Source organism: Bos mutus, chromosome 11 (genome assembly GCF_027580195.1).
Source record: "Bos mutus isolate GX-2022 chromosome 11, NWIPB_WYAK_1.1, whole genome shotgun sequence".
NCBI classification, from domain to species: Eukaryota; Metazoa; Chordata; class Mammalia; order Artiodactyla; family Bovidae; genus Bos; species Bos mutus.
In genome coordinates this window covers 10,629,541-10,650,294 of record NC_091627.1, presented here as the reverse complement: position 1 = coordinate 10,650,294, position 20,754 = coordinate 10,629,541, and the positions used below count along the sequence as shown (strand labels likewise).

Sequence of the window (20,754 nt, the reverse complement as noted above, 5' to 3'; positions counted from 1 at the left end):
CCAGGAAGGGCAATTCGAAAGAGAAAACCTTGAAGTCCGGGAAATAACGATGAGGGGAGTTAAATTAAAGTGCAGAAGACCCTCCCGAGAGATAGCGTCAGGGTGAGTTACAGGCCCGATAAGGGACTGGGGGCTCACAGAGGGGGCTCAGAAAGGTCACTCGGTGGTGCGCAGAGGACCAGGAACCATAAATACGGGGCAAGATGCCCAGCCGGGGTCGCCAGGGTGAAAATATTGGGGTCATTCCAAAAACAATTATCCTGCTTGGTTTGCTCTTCAGGTCTTGTAAATCTTTCACCTTTTATAAAAGATTTCTGGGGAAAGAAGCACTTTGGAAGCTTTAACTGATTTTTGAGGCTGCTTCTTGGTGGTTCTTCGAAAAGAAAACAGACAAAAGGGAAAAAGTAATTACCCAGCATTCTCAGGGGCACAGGGATGGGCTGACTGGATTCTTATTCCTGAGAGAGTTTAGGCTGCCCTGCCTGAGTTTTGACTCACTCTATTTGGAGTCTGGTCACAATTTAACACTTAATGCTTTTTTTGTTTTGAATCCAGTCACAGTGGGGCTCTTGGTACCCCGTGGACACTGGTTTTTGGGGCAGCTGTGGCAGCTGTGTGGCAGCCATCTTTTCAGGTGTGGTGGCCATCTTGAGTGTTGAGGCAGCCATCTTGATTGTGTGGCACTTGTCTTGGCCATGTGTACCGAGGCTCATGTGCCCACGCAGAGCCCATGAAGCTGGAAGATGGGTCTAGGCTGTCCTGGCCTAGGCTGGAGAATGGGTCTTGGCTGTCCTGCTCCATTGCATCCCCTGTATTCTAAGTGTCTAGCCAAGGGAACCCTTGTTCAAGCTCTGTGCCTCTGTCCATGTTCCAGGACAGTTGGCAGCACCAGCAGAAGGTAGTCATTCATTCCATCAAAGTTTATCGATCACCTGTTATATGCTGGCCACTGCACTGGCACTGATTCCTCAGGCTCAGCCAAGAGCTTCATCTTTGAGGCAAACACTTCCCAGCTGTTTCTGCCCCTCTGACCATACACAGTCACAAAGTTGGCTCTACCTCTGACATCTTGCTCCCATCTACTAGCTCATGTAATTGTCATGACTCTGTAGAGGAGGGATTATTAGCCCCATTTTACAGATGGGGAAACTGAGGCTCATCAAGGTGAAATGACTGGCTTAGTGTCACACAAAAATAGGGAGTGAAGCAGAGCTAGGCAACCTAGGACAGAATGGCATTATTTACAGTGTCACATGCCTCTCAGTCAAGAACTATGAAGGGTTGAGATTGCAGGGTTGGGATCAGATGAAACCTGGTCAAATTTTTTGCCCCACTTCCCCCTAGCTGTATGACCTTGGCGACTTACTGAGAACTCTGAGTCTTACTCTCCTCATCAGTGCAATGGGCACAGGTGCTATGATCCTGCCACGGTGGTGTAGTGTAGAGGCAAGGAGCCCATGAAGCCTGGGGGCGCAGAGCCCAGGCTTGGAGCCTCTCGTCTCCTCTAGAGAGAGAGAGGCTGTTTTTTATACGAGAAGACAAAGAGTTTCTCCCAGTCATCTTTTGCCATCTGCCAACTCCCAACAGGATATAATTATTCAAATTGAATAAATGTTTGCTGAATGAGACTTGGACTTCCTTTAAGGTTCAGAGCAGACTGAACTGTAGAAGGATAGGGATGGGGGTCAGAGAGGGGCGTGGCTGTGGGCTGCTGTGCCGGGCCATGCCTGCCTCGTATTAAATTCAAAGCACTCATGTAGGAATACTCATTCTTCCATCCATTAAACAAACATTATTTTGTGCCAGGCTTGCTCTGGTGCTGGAGTTACTGTGAGTGCAGAGCAAGGCAAACTCAGTCCTCCAGGCCCAGAGATCACACCTGGGAATGAGAGACAGACGGGAGCGAGAGAGGCCTGGGAAGAGGCTTTTGCTGGATGATGGTGATGATGGCTGCCTGGATGAAGATGGAGTGGCCCTGATGAGCCACGTGGAAGTGTAGAGAGTAACAGGCTCAGAGAGGTAAAGCAACTTGCCTAAGGCCACACAGCTAAGAGGTGGCAGAGTTGGTCTGCTCTCAGGCTGCACCTGACCCTGCTTACCTTGAGCTGCCTGGAACAGCATGGTCACTCTAAGTTCTGAGTGACCCATATGTGGCTCTGGCAAAAAAAAAAAAAATGGTGTTTGGGAAACACTGCATATGTCAGTCCTTCCTGGCGCATGGTACATGGTACCCATTGAGGGCTCTGGGGGTTCCTGCAGGAAAAGAACCTGCTTAGCCTGCATCCTCCTGGGCTTCTGCTCCAGGCAGTGGAAGCACCTTGGCCAAGTTGATGCCTTCAAGGGATCAAAGTGCTCAGCTCTGGTGGGCCCCTCCCAGAATGCTCTGGAAAACAGAGACTGTAGTCAGTGGTAAAAGCTCGAAGGGCCAAGGAGGACCATGACAGCTCAGGCAAGCTTCCTGGAGGAGGAGGTCCTGGAGTCACACCAGCAAGGACAGCTCAGCTCAGGAATCTGCAGGGAGGCTGTGGACATGATGGCGATGAGCTGTGGCTTGAGGGGCCAAAGGGGCCCTGTTCAAATCCTGGCTCTGCTCTTAGTCACTATGTGACCTTGGGGAAATGACAGGACTCCTCTGAGCCTCGATTTCCTCATCTGTAAAATGGGATCATGCCAGAACCTCAGGTGATTCTCAAGGCTTTAGCCCAGGGTGGCTGGGAGGACCATTCCACCGCTAAGAGTGTCAATCTGGCAATGGAGAAGGAGGGCTGTTCACACTTTTTTTTTTCCTCTGAAGAACTAGAGACTCTGTAAAATATTCCTTGACCTGAAAAAGCCCCAACTGGACGCTCCTGTGGGTCTGTTACAGACACGACTTTGCAAATCAGATGTGACAGGCGAATGTGTGCCAAGATGGTGGCCAGCTGTTCGGCGGTAGGGAAGGGGCTGCTTAGAGACCCTCACGGCCTCCTTCGAGAGCAGACGCCGCCAGGCTCGCTGTGCCCCGAGCACAGGTGTGTGAGGACGCGTGCTCTACCCGGGGGGAGCAGGGATGGGCAGGGGCAGGCGGCTCATGGAGTAAATGCTCCCTCACACACGTACACACCACACATACCACACACACCTTGTACACCACACACACTCATATCACACACACATACCAGAAACTCGTGCCACACACGCCATACACAAACACCACACACACTACACAGTCATACCACACCACACACACACTCACATGATTCACTGCCTGTTATACACACCACACACACTCACACCACACTCACCCCACACACTCACATCAGACACTCACACCACACACACCATACACCATATGTTACACACACCACACTCACTCGCACCACACACACACGCCTTACACACCACGTGCACTGCACACACACTCACACCACACACACACACCCTCACACAGCCCACCATTCCCCAGAGACGCTGTGGTTGGAGGGAAGCCTCGCCTCCCTCGTGCCCATGTGGAGGAGGTGGCCCACGAGGGGGAGCACTGGGGTTGGAGTCAGAAGTGGGTCCTCCTCACGGGGCAAAGCCTCTTTAGCCTTTAGGTCTTGTTACTGTGGAAGGATGCCATGAGCTTCTGCTTCAGGGGAATTTTGAGAATACTGTTTGAGTAGGTATTTAGCACAGTGGTTGGTACACGGCAACTGCTGAAGAGATCCATGGACTCTACCTGCCCCACTTCCTCTGCTCTGGTGACTGGGGTCCAGCCCCGATCCCCGTGTCCTGGGAGCGCTGCCATTCACAGCGGCCCGCCCCCGGCCACAGGGATTGGCCAAAGGATAAACATGTGGCTGCCGTCAGGCCAACCAGACCCCTGTCCTGTCCTGTGTATATGCATGGGGATAAGAAGTCCCTCCTTCTGAGGTTCCAAAGCCTGGAACAGTCTGGAGCTGACCTGGAGGATGCCCTTCTTGGGGCAGAGAGTGAGGTCCAGACATGGGACAGTGGAGTTGCGGGTGATCAGGGTGACGCAGGCATTGGCCGAAGGTCTGTCTGCTGCTGACACGCACGCTGATGAAAGGCTGGTCTTATGGGAGGCGAGTGTCATCTTAGCACTGCTCTGTGAGAGCCTAGGACGTCGGTCTTGTTCCCAAGAGCCCCTCACAGCATCCTAGGGAGGGGCACAGATTAGACCCTCCCCAGAGACAAAGGCTTCCTTTCCTAACACGGATGGGAGAGAACAGTGATCTGGGCAGAAGCCCTCAGGAGCCCTACCTTCCACAGTACAGGGAGGATTTATTGGGTAATGATCAACACGGCCATTTGGCAGAGGTCTTTGTGCACACTGAGTCCCCGGGCCTCAAGGTCCCCAGCAGCGAGGACTCCTAAGCCCACAGGGAGCCGAGGAGCCCTTTCTCAATCACGCTGATCCACACGGATGGGGTTGGACTCTCTGGCTGCTCTCCTTCCACTTGCTTGATTTCTTCCTCTTGGGGTTTCTTGCCTCAGAATCTAACCTCCCCCGGCGTCCACCAGCTTGCCATCTTCCAGTTGGATCCACCGGATCCAGGAGTGTTCCCAGCCCCCAGCTGCAAAGGGCTCTATGAGGGGAAGGAGGTGTCTGCCTCCACTCTTGTTCCATTTCTGGTCACCCACGCTCCAGGGACTCTCTTGGCCCTGCTGTCCACAAGTTCCCAAAGGGAGGCTCTGGGTCAGCTCATTTCTGTACCTTCTGGCCGGAGCTGGGCTTGGCACAAGGTAGGCACTAGTGGACACTTCCTGACTGAAGGTTGAGCACTTACCTTCCTCAGAGTCGGGGAACTCACTCCGCACCAGGAAGCCAACTCATTGGTGGCTGCTTGGAGAGGGATCCCTTGGGCCTCTTCTGGGGCAGGCTCAAGGGGGATCCCTACCTGGACCCCGGGTCCTCCCATTATCACACACTGGCAGCATCTTCCTCCCGCCAGGCCTTCCTTCTCACCAGGTTGGAGATGCACTTTGTAAATCTAGGTTAACAAGCCTACTGCTTTCATTGCAGACACTGGTCGGAGCCCAAAGTGTGGTTCATCTCCTTCGATCAATGCATTATATCATCCCCTGAAAGTGATTAGAAAGCAGAGCCATCATCTCACTGGATTTCAGGTCTTCATACTGTAAATTTCTCATTCTGGTTAATGATTGCTTGGACGGATGGCCAGGCGAGCCTTTCACCACACATCGAGTTGTGGGTGATGACTCCTACTGTGCTGGGTCTTCTCACCAGGAAGGCTTTGTTATTTCTGACCCCATTTCACAGATGGGTGCTCAGAGACATGGAGGGATTCACTCAGGAGCCTGGCGTGGTGACCCATGGCAGGGGGTGTGGGCAGGCCAGAGCAGCCCGAGACCCCAGAGTTCAAGGCTGGTGGGCTGGGTGCCCCAGGCAGCCCTCAGCCCTTGAGCCCAGGGAGGCATGACGACCCCACCCTGCTTTCCACCCAGACTGCCATGAACACTCCTCCCTGTCATTTTCAGAGCCTCCCCTGGCTGTCCTTGGCTTTGCTCCAAGAGGGAACTGGTGGGACTAGTGGGAAGCTACAGCCCATGGGCCAATCACGGGTCTTTGCAGAGACACCCTTGGGCATCTCCATGGCTGGGGGATTAGGTCTTAGTCTAGGAGCTGGAGTGGGGATACAGATCAGTTAAAATGATCTGCTCTGGCTCCCATACGTCATCACCCTGGAGCCCTTAGCCAGGCCAGCCAGTGCATCCTGGCGGTCACCTCTGCAAAGCTGATAACCTCCCCTTTCATAACATAGTCTGTGCACTGACTCCGACATGGCCCCATTTTGGGGCCAGAAAACAGGCACAGAGAACACGTCCAGGTCACCTTCAGGCAAGTGGCGGAAGTCGGGTCTGAGCTGGGCAACTGGACTGCAGAGCTCAGGCTTCTGACTGTGGCCGGCGCCAGGCCATCTGGCACCCTGACCTGGGCTGTTGTGAGGAGTCCTCCCATAAAGCCACCCCTGTGTTTATTTGATAAAATCACAGCCACACCAGCAAGGAAACTGAGACTTCTGACACCTCCCAGGACTCCAGGGTTTGACTCAGATACTCCTCAGCCCAGAGGAATAACTCCCACAATGGGGATGGGCACAGAGGTTTGGGGGTAACCTAATTCTAGAACTTTCTCTCCTAATTTATAGCCTTCCCCAGCCCTTTCCTCTAACGCACAGCAGCTAAGCCCTTAGAAGAACCAAGGGCTTGAAGAATGCTAAAAATTTAATGTATGTTAAAAGGGTATTAAATTCTAAACTGAAATTTACATGGGAATATGACATTAAAATATTTTTAGCTTTCAGGAAGCTGGGGGCTGGAATGCTATAATATAGACAAATTTTATCATTTTAAAAAGAATTAGCCTCACAGTATTTCTTACGTATTCATAGAGTTAATGCATGAAGATATGAACCCTGCCCGGGGCTACTCAGCAAGGCAGGCAGTGCCGGTGAGGGGAGAGGGCTGGTGGTAGGGCCCTGGGAGGGGGCCTAGGCCCCCAGCTGGATGGGTCAAGGGACTTCCCTGGGGTTCTGGAGATGCCCCCTGAGGCCTACTGGCAGGGGGAGGCCTTGGCACACATGTTCCCAGTACGTGACTTGGCACCATCTCCATGGCTACTTGTTGCTGTTGTCGTATAGTTGGAAGGTTGTGTTTGACTCTCTGTGTTTGCAGATCATGGACTGCAGCACATCAGGCTTCCCTGTCCTTCACTATCTCCCAGAGATTGTTCAAACTCATGTCCATTGAGTCGGTGATGCCATCGAACCATCTCATCCTCTGTCGCCACCTTCTCCTCCTGCCCTCAATCTTTCCCAGTATCAGGGTCTTTTCCAATGAGCTGGCTCTTCGCATCAGGTGGCCACAGTATTGGAGCTTCAGCATCAGTCCTTCCAATAAATATTCAGGGTTGATTTCCTTTAAGATTGACTGGTTTGATTGCCTTGCTGTCCAAGGGACTCCCCAGTGCCACAGTTCGAAAGCATCAGTTCATCTTTCAACTTTCTTAATGGTCCAACTCTGACCGTTGACAACTGGCTACTTGTTACTCATCCCCTACGGTGCACCAAGTCAGTGACCCTGAAGATGAGATTTTGTCCCAGTTGTGCAGATGAGAAGATGGCTCAGAGAGGTTGAGTCATGAGTCCAAGGTTACACAGCAAGAAAACAGATTTTCATTCCTTCTTCTGCAGATTCTTAGCTCAGTCTTGAGGCTGGCCCTCACCCACCTGGCCACCCCCTCCCTCAGTGGCTCCCAGTGGGTGGAGCAGGGCTTCCCTGGGTACCAGCCCTGGCCTGCAATCCACTCCCACTACAGCTGCTGGCTCTCATCTGTCCAAGGCCTCTCAGATAAAGTGCACCCTCCTTGCCAGGAGAGGGGGCTTGGAGGAGTCAGCCCCTATGTCTCTGCTGCAGCCTGAGGGTCAGGCCCTGCCCAGGCCCTGGGCTCAGATGTTTGTGGGCTGAAAGGGTCAGTTCACGTAGCGAGTGCTTGCTGCTACCACCTCCAGGCCAGGCCCTGGGCTGGACCCAAAGATAACTCAGGCCTACCCTATCCCCTAGTACTGGGGTTTGCCTTCAGGAAGTCTGTGACTGAGTTTTTTCCAGAAAGAGTCTTTGGAGGGCCAGGAAAAGAGGGCTGGGAGATGTGACTGTGCCTTTAACAGTTCAAGTGTGTGAGGCTCCAGGATTGAACCCGGGTCTCAGGGGCACATTGTTTAGCCACGCTGGTGCCCTCCCCACTGGTCTGCGGGGTCAGGGCATCGGAGACAGGAGCTGGGGGAGGGTGAGAAGCAGGCACCAGTGACCAGACACCAGGTGACTTGAGGGTCATCGAGCTGAGGCTGAGCCCACAGTGTCCTGGGAGAGGGCGGGAGGCCTTGAACGACAGATGGAAGGGAGACGTTTTCCGTTCACTGCCATAGGGTCCCATCTCGCTGGTGGCCGCCCGGCCACCAGTCTTCAGAGACAGCGTCCGGCTTCTGAATGAGGAGGGGGGCAGACAGAGATGGGTCCCTGACTCAGCTGCCCCTCCGCCCGCCCACCTCTGCTCCAGGCACCGTCTCAGAGCAGAGTGACACAGACTCCGCAAGTGACAGCAAAGCCCCATCTGCCAGGGGTCACGGTGGAGGCAGGCCAGGCAGAGCCGGCGGTGCCAGCTGGATGTCGTCCCTGGGAAGCCACACGCCCAGAGCCCGCACCTCCGAGATGAGCTGTCTTGCTGTCTCCATTTTATTGACAGGAACACTGAGGCTCCAAGAGATGACACGTGTCCTCAGTCACCCTGCTGATCAAGGCAGGGCTGGGATTCCTGCCTGGGCTCTGTGACTTCAGGCCATGGCTGGGTCCTGGTTGCCCTCAGGAGCTCCCCGGCCCCTTCTGGGTGGTGACAGCTGAGCGGCCCAGCAGGCAGTCCCCCACCCCAACTGGGACAGGGCAAGGAGTGGGGCTCAGCCTGGCTGAGCTGTGATCCCGAGAGACATTGCCAGCCAGGCCAGGAAATGACCACTTGCTGCCCGGCGGCCACCTCCCAGCTGCCACCCCTCCGGGAGGTCACTCATTGGCAGTTAAAAATCTATTGTGACTTGTCAGAAAAATGAATAAATGGGCACATTATTTTTTCATTCCAGACCTCAGCATCTGTTTGTCTAATCAGGAAGGAGAGTGGGGAAGTCGGCAAGGGCTGCCGTGTGCGTTTTATGTAAGTTTTCCTCTGTCAGAGGAGTTTAAATGGGTAATGAACAGGCCGTGGTGATTTGAAATATAATCCCATTACGCTGACGAGATTACGGGCCTTCGAGACTTCACAAATCACTCTTAGGGCTTTTACAGCAAACACCACCCTGTTGGGATTCTGCGTTTAAGCAGAGGTGTTTGGTGGGAACACAATGTGACAGGCTTAACCCTTTCCATCTCCTGCCTGCCTTTCCAGAGAGCAGGGGCCTCTCCATGAGGCCTCGGGGAAACTTCAGGATCCAGGGTACTTGGGCCGCGTCAGATGGAGGCCCAACAGGGCTGGGGACAGCATGCGGGGTCGGTGGGAGGTGGGGAAACCTCTCCATCACTTTCCAACTGCATGGCCTCAGCTGAGGCTTCTCTTTGCCTCAGTTTCCTCATCTAGAAAATGGGGATTCGGTGGGCCTGAGGCTAGACCCCGGAAATGGTGAATAAAATAGCGGCTAACCTTGGTCGAGAGCCTCATAAGAGGCAGGGGGCGGGCACTGACAAAGTGTGAAATTAGCTTATGTTCATCAGCGTGGGAGGCGTGACTGTGGTCCCACATGTGATTTCAGGGGTAGGTACGGGGAGATTTTTCAGTTTGAACAGTTATGTATATATGGATTATTTAGTTATTTATTTGGTGGTGTTGGGTCCTAGTTGAGGCACACAGGATCTGTAGTTGTAGCATGTGGGATCTAGTTTCCTGACCAGGGATTGAACCTGGGCCCCCTGCACTGGGAGCCTGGAGTCTTAGCCAATGGACCACCAGGGGAGTCCCAGTTATGTTTTTATTGTAATGTACACCAACATGCATACATGCTGCACATCGAATCCATGACTCCACAGCCATTCTTGTTCAGGATGAGGTTTAAGGTAGAGAAACTTCCCTGGCTTTATTAGGGCTTCCCTAGAATCCATCTGCAATGCGGGAGACCCATGTTCAATTCCTGGGTTGGGAAGATCCCCTGAAGAAGGGAAAGGCTACCCACTCCAGTATTCTGGCCTGGAGAATTCTATGGACTGTTTAGTCCATGGGGTCACAAAGAGTCGGACATGGCTGAGCAACCTTCACTTTAAGGTGGAGAAGGCTTCCTTGGTGGCTCAGGCAGTAAAGAATCTGCCTGCAATGCGGGAAACCTGGGATTGATCCCTGGATTGGGAAGATCCCTTGGAGAAGGGTATGGCCACTCCAGTATTCTTGCCTGAGAAATCCCAGGATAGAGGAGCCTGGCACACTACAGTCCATGGGATCTCAAAGAGTTGGACACGACTGAGCAACTAACACTTTAAGGTAGAGAACAGTGTTAGCCTGGATCAGTTTAAAGGGAAAATATTTCACTGCAGATGAGGTGCAATCTTGGGGGGAGGCCTGTGAATGGGTATCTTTGGTGGCAGACATTGCAATTGCTTATAAGCACTTGTGACTCCCCATCCTTGGGTGGTCACATACCTCTGTCCCCTTGAAGGAGGCAGCCCCAGGTGGCTGATTCTGTTCAATGAAATGTGAGCGAAGGTGGGAAGGGTTGCTTTTGACCCATAGCATCTCATTGTTGCTGCCCTTCTCTAGCCCTTCTGTCCCCTGCCCAGGCTTCAGTGGAAGACCAAGGATGGCGGGACCATACTCTGTTTGACGAGAAATAAGCCTTTGCTGTGTTAAAGCCACTGGGGCCTTTGGGCTGTTGGTGTCACTGTAGCCCAGCCCGTCTGGCCTAGTAAACTCATCCAGTCCTCACAAGACTCCTTTGAAGAAGGCTTTATTGTCCCATTTTACAGAAGAGAAGACGGAGGCTCAAAGAAGTAAAGCAGCTCATCCGAGGACACACTGACCAGGAGACAACTGAAATCTGAGCGCTGTCTGCCTGACCCCAGGGGCTGCTTTCATAGGAGGGCGCTCAGTGAGCGTTCACGTCACGGAATCAGTTGGCAAGGAAGGACAGGAGGGCAGGGCCCCCAAGGCTGGCTCTGGGACTTGGGCAGGGTGCAGGCCTGCAGAGCAGGGCCCCCAGATCCAGCTGTCTGTCCCCAGGGCAGAGGGCTAAAGCCCGGCTCCTGCGTGGCCCCCTTCCAGACACCAAGGAAGCTGGTCTTGGCACTTGTCATGGCAGCTTCTTTGGACTCTGGAACTCCAGGAGGGGACAGCTCGGGCCTGGCCAGGTCCCCTCTCAGGGAAGGCACTGCTGGAGGAGTACGTGGCATCTGGGCAATTGGACTAAGTGAGATGACGGACGCCGACATCGTGTGGCCACTTATCAGGGGTTCACGCACCATGCGCTGGGCACCTGCCATCTCACTGTCTTGCTTCCAGCGCTGCAAGTGGGCGTCTCACCCCACCATACAGACGGGGCACAGAGGACCCGGCCTCGTACCTGGAGGAGCGAGGCTGCGGGGTACAGGACTGGGATTTGGGCCAGGTTTGGGGCCAGGCTGTGGAGCCTGTGACCCAGCCCACACCCGGCCCGTGGTCCCTGCAAGGCTCTGGGGTGGGTGTGCTGCTTGTGCCCAGTGAGGAGGCTCAGCTCACGGGCCCGGGTGTGGGGGCTGGATCTGCCCCCGGCTCTGCCCCCTGAGCCCTCTGACTCCGGCTCTGCCCCCTGACCCCGAGCCAGGAAGCCCCTGCTTTCTCCTTCCTTTCCTGCGGCTTCTCCTGGAAGGAGGCGCACAGCCTAGGAAGCACCAGAGGAGGTGGTGGGAGCCGTGCCAGGAGCTGGGACGGTCCTGCCAGGGCTGCCAGGAGGCCGCGGTGGTCCCTCGGGGCGCCAATGTGGGCACAGGGAGCAGACCGGGGGCGGCGGTGGGGGCAGAGGCACTGGCCCTCCTCCCCGCCTTGCCTCCTCTCCCGTCTCAGGGCCCCTTCTCTGGCCCCCACGGCAGCGCCATCCTCGCTGTTGAGGAAGCTCAGACGCTGCTGACGCTGGGCCGGGTGGTGAAGCCACCGCGTCTCCTCCCGGGGACACTGGGAAGCAGGGGCTTCCTTCTCCCCTGGGAGCTGCAGCGGCTCAGGAAGCCAACCCTGTCCCGCTCAGCAGGGCTGCCAAGGGGCCTGACGAGATGGCCTGGCCTGGCGCTGTCTGCTGCCCCCCACATCTCATGTCCCCAGGTCCCCAGCCCCCTGTGGATCCCACTGCTCTTCTCTCCACTAGCACCTGCCAGGCCCAGGCTGGTCCCCACGCGGCTCGCACGGTGCTCACTGCGGGGCAGCCTGGGGGTTCACCCGCCATCCCTTGGCCTCACCGGGCTGCGAGCGTCATGATGACCAGGTCAGGTCTCTGCTCCCTTCTATCCTGAGGTCTCCCAGTCCTTCAGCTGGGGAACTGGGGACCCCAGGGGGCAGCTGGCAGGTTCGAGGGACGTGACAGCGGAGGGAAGCCCCTTCCAGTTTTTTAACCCATGGAGAGAAGACTCGGAGGGGTATCAGCGTGGTCTCCACCTAGCTGAGGGGCCTCCCAAGGCAGCGGGGACACTGGTCCCGGGGACCAGGGAGGAGAGGGGTCAGGAGGAGCCGCTGCTCCAGGTGGGGAGAGAAGCCCGGCGTGGGGTGCTGAGGAGTCCTGGGGAGGGGAGACCGAAGAGGCCACCGAGGGCAAGTGCTGACCTGAGGGCAGCGTGCTGTCTGCAGGCCGAGGACCACAGCCTGGGAGGGACCGTCCACTTGCTGCTCCAGGGAGGGGCTGGATGGAGCGCGCTCAGTGAGCCTCAGCTCTTAGGATTCTTGCCCAGACACAGTGGAGCTCCTGCAGGTTGTGCAGGACAGAAACCTCTGGAAGGAAGTCTGGGCTCACTGTGATTCTGAGACATTCAAGACATTCTCCAGAAGGGTCTACAGGGACCACCTACTCCAGCACCTGCACTAACAGATGAGGAAACTGAGGCCCTAGGAGGCAGCGCCCAGCAGATCTGCAGCCCGTGGCCATGGAGGGCAGGCCCGGAGTCTCAGGGCACAGCTCCTGTTCATCCGCTTTTGTGTCCTGGATGGAAGGCGAGACCCTTCCGAGCCCCGAGTCCTCATCCCTGGAATGGTGGTGGTGACAGAACCTGCCTGAGGCTGGCTGCAGTCGCCTGGGCCTGTGCATATTCACAAGGGGCCGGCATACAGCCTGCCTGACGATGGGGGCCGCTCAGTAACCCGTGGAGGCCAGGGCTCCAGGGACCACTGCTTGGGCCTGTCAGCCATCCAGACTCGGTAAAGGCCCTGTCCCGAGTCACCATCAGGTTAGTGAGGGGCACCCTGGGGCCAGGTCAGGGGACACGCTGGAAGGAGGGGGCAGGGCCTGTTGGGTCACTTGAGTGTAAGCCGGGTGTGCCAAGCTGCTTGGTAAAGCCTGGGAGACAGGTAAGAGATGCTCACAGACTTACTTTAAAATCCAGGTGTGGGCTGTGAGAGAAGCAGAGGAAAAACTGAGTTTTACCAGTCTCGGTGGACCTGGGCAGTGGTTTGTGTTTCTCTTAAATTACTCCTTCAAGTGTGTGCTGTGCCAACTGTACGGAGCTGTATTCCATGATACTAGAATGGTGTTGCTTCTGTAATGGAAGGAGGTAATGATTTCAATGTCAGCCTTGAGTGAAGAGGATCATCCTGTCTTGCTCAGGATTAAAGGAGACCCATGGAGGGTTTCAGAGCCGCTCGGTACATCAACTGTCAGCAAACGTCACCACCCAGCGTGATCCATGGTGGTCACCGTTCTTTACCAACATGTGCTCGAGACTTCAAGAATTCAAAGCAATACGCAGAAGAAGGTGTTTATGACTTTTATTTTAATATTGAATATGTCACAAGATTTAATGACCAAATTAGTCATTTATATTTTTCAAAGATATCTAAATATAAAATTGCTAAAAATTCAAATACAGATAGCAAGCTACAAATAATATTTCTTTTGTTTCTGGGGTGGGTAGCAATGGAAGGCATTAGAAAAGGGTGCTTCTGTTGGCTGAACAAATATCAGAATGAAGGCGGAAGTCACTAGGACGCCCCTGTGCAAATGGACCCTCGAATGTCAGAGGCTGTTTCAGCCATGTCGCTTCCTGTACGACAGTTAAAAAAAAATATTTTTGAAATGCAGTTCCTCGGTGAAACCTCGGTCCCGCCACCCTGGCTGGGGACTGAGCGAACGGGCGTCACCCTGGGAGGGACCACCGAGGCAGCAGGCTGGCCTGAGGGGTGGGTGTCAGCAGACGCCCGTTCCCTTGCCCCCACCCCCAGGAGTGGGACCTCTGGCAGCAGCTCCCCCACCCCGAGGCCTCCGATGAAGTGAAAGCAGTGGCTTTCCTGCCGCTGAGACCAGGGGGCAGGCATTGTGAAGAGAGAAGAGTCTTCAGAGTCCAGGGCAAGCCCACGTGCGGGTCTGACCGTCGGCTCAAACTCAGCCTGGCTACTGAGGAAACAGCAGCTCGGCGTGACCCCCGTTTCCCCGCGCCCCGAGCTTGACGCGCAGCCCTGCCTTCCTGAAGTCAGAGGTGCTGGAGAAGCTGAGGAGAGAAGGCTTCTGAAGGGGTGGGTGGCGCAGCCCTGGACACACATCACTACGTCCCCTCCCGAACTTCAGTAAGATGCTATCCTCAGAGCAACACGCTCATTTAAACAAATGGCATAGTTAAAACTATTGACTAAACCCTAAACATTTCTTCTGAAAAATCGAGCCATAGCTTTTCCAATCTGCCTGTTCAATATGGGGAGCAGATTTTAAAGAGAATAACATAATCAATCCTGCCCCAAAGAATGGTCCGTCATACCAACCATGATAAAGAGTTTATTAAAAGGAAGAAGAAAAAAAAACAGAAATGTACACTTTTGTTCTTTGCTTGTTTTAGGAAATTTGATCAAGCTGCAAGGACACGTCTGGGCGCAGCTATGTACATCCTCGCGTGGGGCCATCAGGCAGTGAAGATGGCGGGGCCTCTCATGGCTCCGTGCCGTGTCGTCCGGCCCCGGGCACTGCTCGTCGAAGCCGCTGTCACTCAGGCTTCGGTCCCGTGGAAACGTCCCCAGCTCTGTCCGAGGGGGTGCGCCCCCTTCCCCTGGAGCCCACCAGCCCTGTCCCCGTGAGCCGGGAGCCTGGCCCCTCCGAGGACTGCAGGGCACAGGATGGGCGAGAGCCACCTGGCCCAGCAGGCAGCTCTGAGCTCCGGCAGCAGACTGAAGCTGGAGAACGCCGTCACTGCTGCCCTGATTTCTTTTCCTTCTGGAAGCTGAAGCTTGTACGTCTGTTCAGTTTTCTTTGTTTTTGAGCGAAATAGTCAGCCCGGGCAGTGCTTGCTCGCGATTCCAGTATGTAGTTAACCTAGAAAGCAAGAGGACACAGCCCAGTCACTTCCAGCCACCCTCTGCTCACCCAGGACGAGCGAGGGAAGAGCCCGGCCCTGGGCTGGGCAGCCCCTGGGTCCGGTGCTCCCCTGGGTCCGGTGCTCCCCTGAGCACAGAGTCTGGTCATCACCACGACCCTGAAGGGTGGGCTCAAAGCCCACTGCACGATGGGGAAACAGGTCTGAAGAAGACACGTGGCTGTGCAGGCCTTTGAGTCTCTGGTGCAGCTTTTCTGATTCCTGAGCCTGAGTTCCCTCCTTACCATGTGCTGCCTCCCAGAACCTCCCTGGTTCTGTCCCCGCCTGCTGTGCGGCCCTGGGCTCACACACAACTTCCCCGAGCCCCGCTTAGCTTGCCTGAAAGACAAGACATCACAGGGATGAAAACCAAACCAAAATAAGGCTCTGTGTTCAGCCTCCCAGCAGTTGGGGTACTTCCAAGCTCAAAAGCGCCCCACTAGCTGTGGCTCATTTGATAAAAAGTAAAGTGAGGCTCAGAGAAGGGGACCGAGATGCCCTGGGTTACCAAGAGGTCACGGGCAAAGTTGGCACAGGCACCGTGGGAACCCTGGGCAGGGGCACAGCTGGGCTGCCTCCCAAGTGTCAACCTTGCTGCTACCCCTGAGGTCTCCTGGGCTCTTTTCAGATCCCCCCATGCTGGGTGGCCACTGCCAGCATCACCTCTGGCACTGAGTTCCTGTCCTGTCTGAGCCTCGTCCCATGCTTGGCTCACGTTGCAGAGGGAAAATTAAGACTTGGTTCCTGACCCAAGGAGCTCACAGCCTAGTGAGTGACCAACAGAACAAGCGTGACAACAGATACAGAAGGAGCAAAAAGGAACGGGGACAGTAACTAACGGGAACATGTGGGGGAAGGGGATAAAGGAGCTGGGGTTTGAGGGATAAATAGGAGTTTGGGGTGTACAAGGGATAGGGAGAACCAGCATGCATCGAGGCACAACAGTGGGACACAGCAAGGGGGTGTTCACGGCCATTCAGAAGCTGAGGGGCCAGACACAGTGAGGCAGGGAGGAGCCAGGGAAGGGCAGCAGTGCTGTGATCAGACCTGCGCCCGGCGCGAGGGTGAGCCCCTGGCTGGGCAGGGGCACAGGGCAGCAGCAATGACTGGAGCACTTTTCAAGGATGACCTCATTTAACCCTCACAACAGCATTAGGAGAAGAGGCTGGCAGAGGATGAGGTGGCTGAATGGCATCACCGATTCAATGAACGTGGACCTGGGCAAACTCCAGGAGATGGTGCGGGACAGGGAGGCCTGGCGTGCTGCAGTCCATGGGGCCGTGAAGAGTCGGTCATGACTTAGCAACTAAACAACAACAACGGCCTTAGGAGGAGGTGGCTGCTATTGTTATCCCCACTGTACAGAGGAGAAAACTGAGGCTCAGAATGGTAATGCCGTTTACTTGAGGTTACGGAGTTTGTAAGAGTTTGGGTTAGAACCTGAATCAGTTCTCTGGCTCCCCACCTTCTCAGAGCCCCCCATCCCCTCACCTCCTCAGACTCCCCTTGTCCTACTGCCCCAGCAGCCCTCTGGCTGGGCCTGTCTGTGAACCAACACCGTTTCTCTCCAACCTCAAAGATCTGAAAGTTAAGAAACCTGAATACTCCTGGCTAGAGAACTGAGCCACCCCTTCTGTTGATTCTACATTGGGGGCCACGTGTCCTGCCCCGAGGGGAGAGGCCTCTGCTGATCGAGGAAGAACGGAGGTGCTGGGGGTGGGGAGCAGTTCAGACGGCCTGGCTCGTGTGGGGCTGGGGCTCTGTCATGGCATCCCCTCCAAACTTTCTGCTCTGATAGTCGCCAGCAGCAGGCGTTAAGGGCTGGTGTCTGAGTACAGAAGGCTTGACACGCTCGGCCCGCTGCCTCGCCAAGTTACCAGCTGAGAGCAATAAATCATGAGGCCGGCAGGGCCGGGTGATGACGTGGGACACCACAGACGATGCATGGAAAGAAGGGGCTTTATCATGCTTAATAAGAGCAATCTTTGGATTCAGTTGTTTGCACAATCAGCCAGCCTACTGTTTTCAGTGTATTTTTGGCACATGTAACTTGACAAGAGCATTTAAAAATGATCCTTAACAGGCCAAGTATTTCCTAAATTTATTATCTTCAATGCTTTGTGATAATCACATAGATAATTTTAATGGAAGATTAATGTAATAATCAAAAGATAAAAACGCCCTTTGGTCTGCCATTAGCTGGTTAATATGCTGTGGCTTAAAACTTGCACAATTTTATGCACTATAGAGTGTTTCACTTTCAATGCATTTTACAGCTTAAGGCATAAAAATATAGGGAGTTTTCATGGTCAATAAAGTCACAGCCTCCATCACTCGATCATGAGAAGAACCCAACCTGAAGAGACCAATGATTCCTCTGAGATTCATCTCGAAGCCTGCAGAATTAGGGACCACACGTGGCTTAGCTCAACTCTATCTCAGGTTGGGTGGGGGTGGGGGAGTCTGGGACTGCTCAGCTGTGCGCTACCTCTGTGCACTCTGGAGCCTTGGGCCTCTATATTTTCATCTATAAAGTGGGGGTAATAGTGTCCACAGGCTTCCCAGGTGGCACAGTGGTAAAGAATCCACCTGCCAATGCAGGAGACACAAGAGACACAGGTTCGATCCCTGGGTCAGGATGATCCCCTGGAGTAGGAAATGGCAACCCACTCCAGTATTTTTGTTTGGGAAACCCCATGGACAGAGAAGCCTGGCGGGTTAGAGTGCATGAGGCTGCAAAGAGTCCGACACAACTGAGCTCACACACATACACAATAATGTCTACATGGGGCAGGGCAGTTGTGAGAATGAAATGAGATCATGTACATCAAAGGTCTTGTAGACAGTTGGTGCTCAATAAATGGGTCCCATGGGGAAAAAGACAATGAGATAAAAATAATTTGATGGCAAGTTGCCTATTTGTAATGGTCTGACATCAGCCTCTCATCCTTGTTTCCTCCTTTCAGTTTCAGTCTAAAGCTCTTGTTTTCTGTGAAACTCCTTAATTCTAGAACCACCACATACACTACTGGTGTCTATGACCAACTTGAGAAGAACCTCTGACGGAAGCATTTCCACCAAGTGGGGCCACAGTCACTGAGTATCGGTGCAAAGCCCCACGAAAACACTGGCAGTGGCAGATCAGGATAAGTATTTAAATTGCTTTAGAAATCGGAGATTGGAGATGTGAAATTTAATCTTCCATCAGGATCGCGACCATTAGCTTCTCTAAGTAAATCAGGCTGGGACTCTCCTGGAGACTCGAGCACGATGCAATATTTCTACAAGCATTTTCATATGAAAACAGACAATTTAGGGAAGGCGCTAGGCCTCGGGGATTTTGCAGAAAAGCATCTGCTTCCAGGGAGCATTTGGTCCTGGAAAATGATTTCTCTGCACTTGTTCTTCCGCAGTCTCGCACTGAAGTCATAAACCTGTGTTTCTGTCATCAATCTGCTGTTGTGAAAATTATTTTGATGTCAAATACAGGATTATAATTTTACTAGAATCCTTCTCAAGTCTTGAATATTTTAATGTTGGCTATAAAAAAAAAGGCCAGCCCTGACGGGGTAATGGGAGTATTTCTCTACCTGGCCCCTGAGTGTGGCATGAGCTCCCTGGGTGGCCTGGGGACGTGGGCAGGTAACTCTGAGATCACTGGTTTCAAGCACTCCAGGCAGGCACCGCCCGCTGGCTGTTCTGATGGGCTCTGACCTGGGGTAGTCTACAAATCCTCTGCTTTCCATCCAACTGGTTACAATACTCTTGTCTCGGCTCTAAATTCTCCTCCTGGCAGCTTTATCCTTTTAATTCTCATCTACCACTTTTGAAAATCTTTTGTAAACTCAAAATGTTTCTGTGAAACAATTCATTTCACCGAAATCTCCTGTTTAAATTCCTGAATGCCATGCACACCTGGGGCCTTAGGAGCACAGGTTCTAGAATCCCCCAAACCTGGGGTCAGGCTGCGGTTCTGCCAAGTCCCAATCCTGGCTGAGTGTTTTCCCCTGAGCCTCGGTTTTCATCTAGGGAATGGGAATGATTTTATATCACTACCTCACCGAGGTGTGAAGGCTCCTTGAGAGGGGACAGGTCAAGTGCCTGGCTCAGATCCTGCACTTTGGACCCTTCAGTAGATCTTAGTACTTGTACTACTATTATTAATACTTGATGATGTCTACTCTTAAAAGGAAAATGAATGATCACTTAGCTAGGTAGGCTCACCGCATCTCATTTAATATTCTCTCTAGCAGCCCTTTGGTGGGGTGGAGCAGGGTAGCTAACATGATCCCCATTTTACAGGAGGAGAAACAGAGGCCCAGAGAGGTGATATGACTGGCCAGAGTCACACACTGGAGGGGTGGGAGCCCCTCAGCGCAGAGCAGCTGACTTATGACGTGGCCCAGGCCTGGGTGCGCAACAGCCGGGCGACCTGTAGCCAGTGCAGCGTCTCTGCAGAACTGGCCCGGGAGCCTCATCAGTGCTGTGGGACGGGGGTGCGAGGGGGGGAGCGTGCAGCCCTGCACACCCCGGGCCTGGGCCAAGAAGGAACACTCACCTTGAGCACGATTTCATTGACGGTAGCGGCGTCAGATTCGAAGTAGAGGTGTTTATAGTCGTGATTGCTTAGATACGTGAGTTTAAATATTGCGTGACCTGCAGGGAGAGAGAAAAGGTGGAGTGAGGGGCTCTGGCAGATCACCTCGGGGGCGGCCCCCCAGATTCTCCTTTCATCGTCCAGTTCCTGGGACAGCAGGTGGAGGCTGCCCAGCAGCCACTCTTCCTGGAGCGGTTCACCTCGTCATCAGAGGCTGAGGGGTGGGGGGAGAGTCAGGTCCCGCTCCATGGCAGAGAGGGTGGGTGCAAGGTTCTATGGAACTACTCCAACACGATCATCATATGGAAATGGTGGTATTTTTTAAGGCAGAAGGCCAATTAACTCCAAATTATTCCTCTAAAAATAAAATAACTGTGCTTAAAGTCAAATAAATGAGCAACAGGAAGGGGAAAGGCCGATAGTAACGCGATTACGAGGGTCTCCAGGGCTGGCTCCTGAGGGCGGGGAGTCCGGGTCGTGTGACCCCTCCTGTGTGGAGGCTGCTCCCAAGGCCTCTGGTCATTTCCTGGGAGGATGGGTGGGCTGGGGGTAGAGGAGCACACAGAGAGGCTGCTCTGAAAGCTGCCGCCTCACACAGCAGACTGACCTTGGGAGGCCGGATCCTCTGAACACTCGAACCCCCAGAGATCTGAATTCTTCCACACCCCTTTCCTACCACCCTCAGGGTAACCCTGTCATTGCTGGGACTGCTTCCTGGTCTGGCCTCATCGCACTCCAACACCCTCTGGTGCCACAGACCAGCCCGGGGCACCGCACACACCCACCTGTCCACACCGGGGATGTCCTCGCTTGTTAACTTGTCTCTAAAAGACTTGCCCATGCTGGCCCTCCAGCTCAACCCGCACCTCCATGGGACACATTCCTAGACGTCTTCCCACACAGTGCTCGGCTGTCAGAGAAGCCCGCCTATGTGTCACACCACCTGCAGCCGTGTCCACACCCCCGTGGCTGTCCTTGGGGCCAGACGTGCCAATCAGATTCCCTCCTCCAGGCGCCTGCCTGTGTCAGCCCCACGTGACACTCTCCCTGGCCATCAGGGCACGCTGTCCTTGGGTTCTGGGAGACCCCTGTGGCCCTCCCAGAAAGTCCTC

General features: G+C 54.2%; 1 protein-coding gene and 1 non-coding gene across 11 annotated transcripts in view; one reads left to right on the top strand and one right to left on the bottom strand.

The window, feature by feature from the left end:
- The first annotated feature begins 260 nt into the window (after nt 1-260).
- On the top strand, nt 261-373 carry LOC138990079 (U5 spliceosomal RNA). Its single transcript, XR_011466243.1, has one exon. It is a non-coding gene; the product is annotated as a U5 spliceosomal RNA (small nuclear RNA).
- Nucleotides 374-13,457: 13,084 nt separating this feature from the next.
- Nucleotides 13,458-20,754, bottom strand: part of MAPKAP1 (MAPK associated protein 1) — a 234,765-nt gene continuing 227,468 nt past the window's right edge. For all 10 annotated transcript variants that reach the window (XM_070378987.1, XM_070378984.1, XM_070378988.1 and 7 more), the window contains 2 exons: nt 19,604-19,701; nt 13,458-15,005 (listed from right to left, as the gene is read on the bottom strand). In XM_070378987.1, the coding sequence (XP_070235088.1) occupies nt 14,880-15,005; nt 19,604-19,701 (224 nt within the window). In that variant the 3' untranslated portion in view covers nt 13,458-14,879. The remainder of the gene's footprint in view (nt 15,006-19,603; nt 19,702-20,754) is intronic.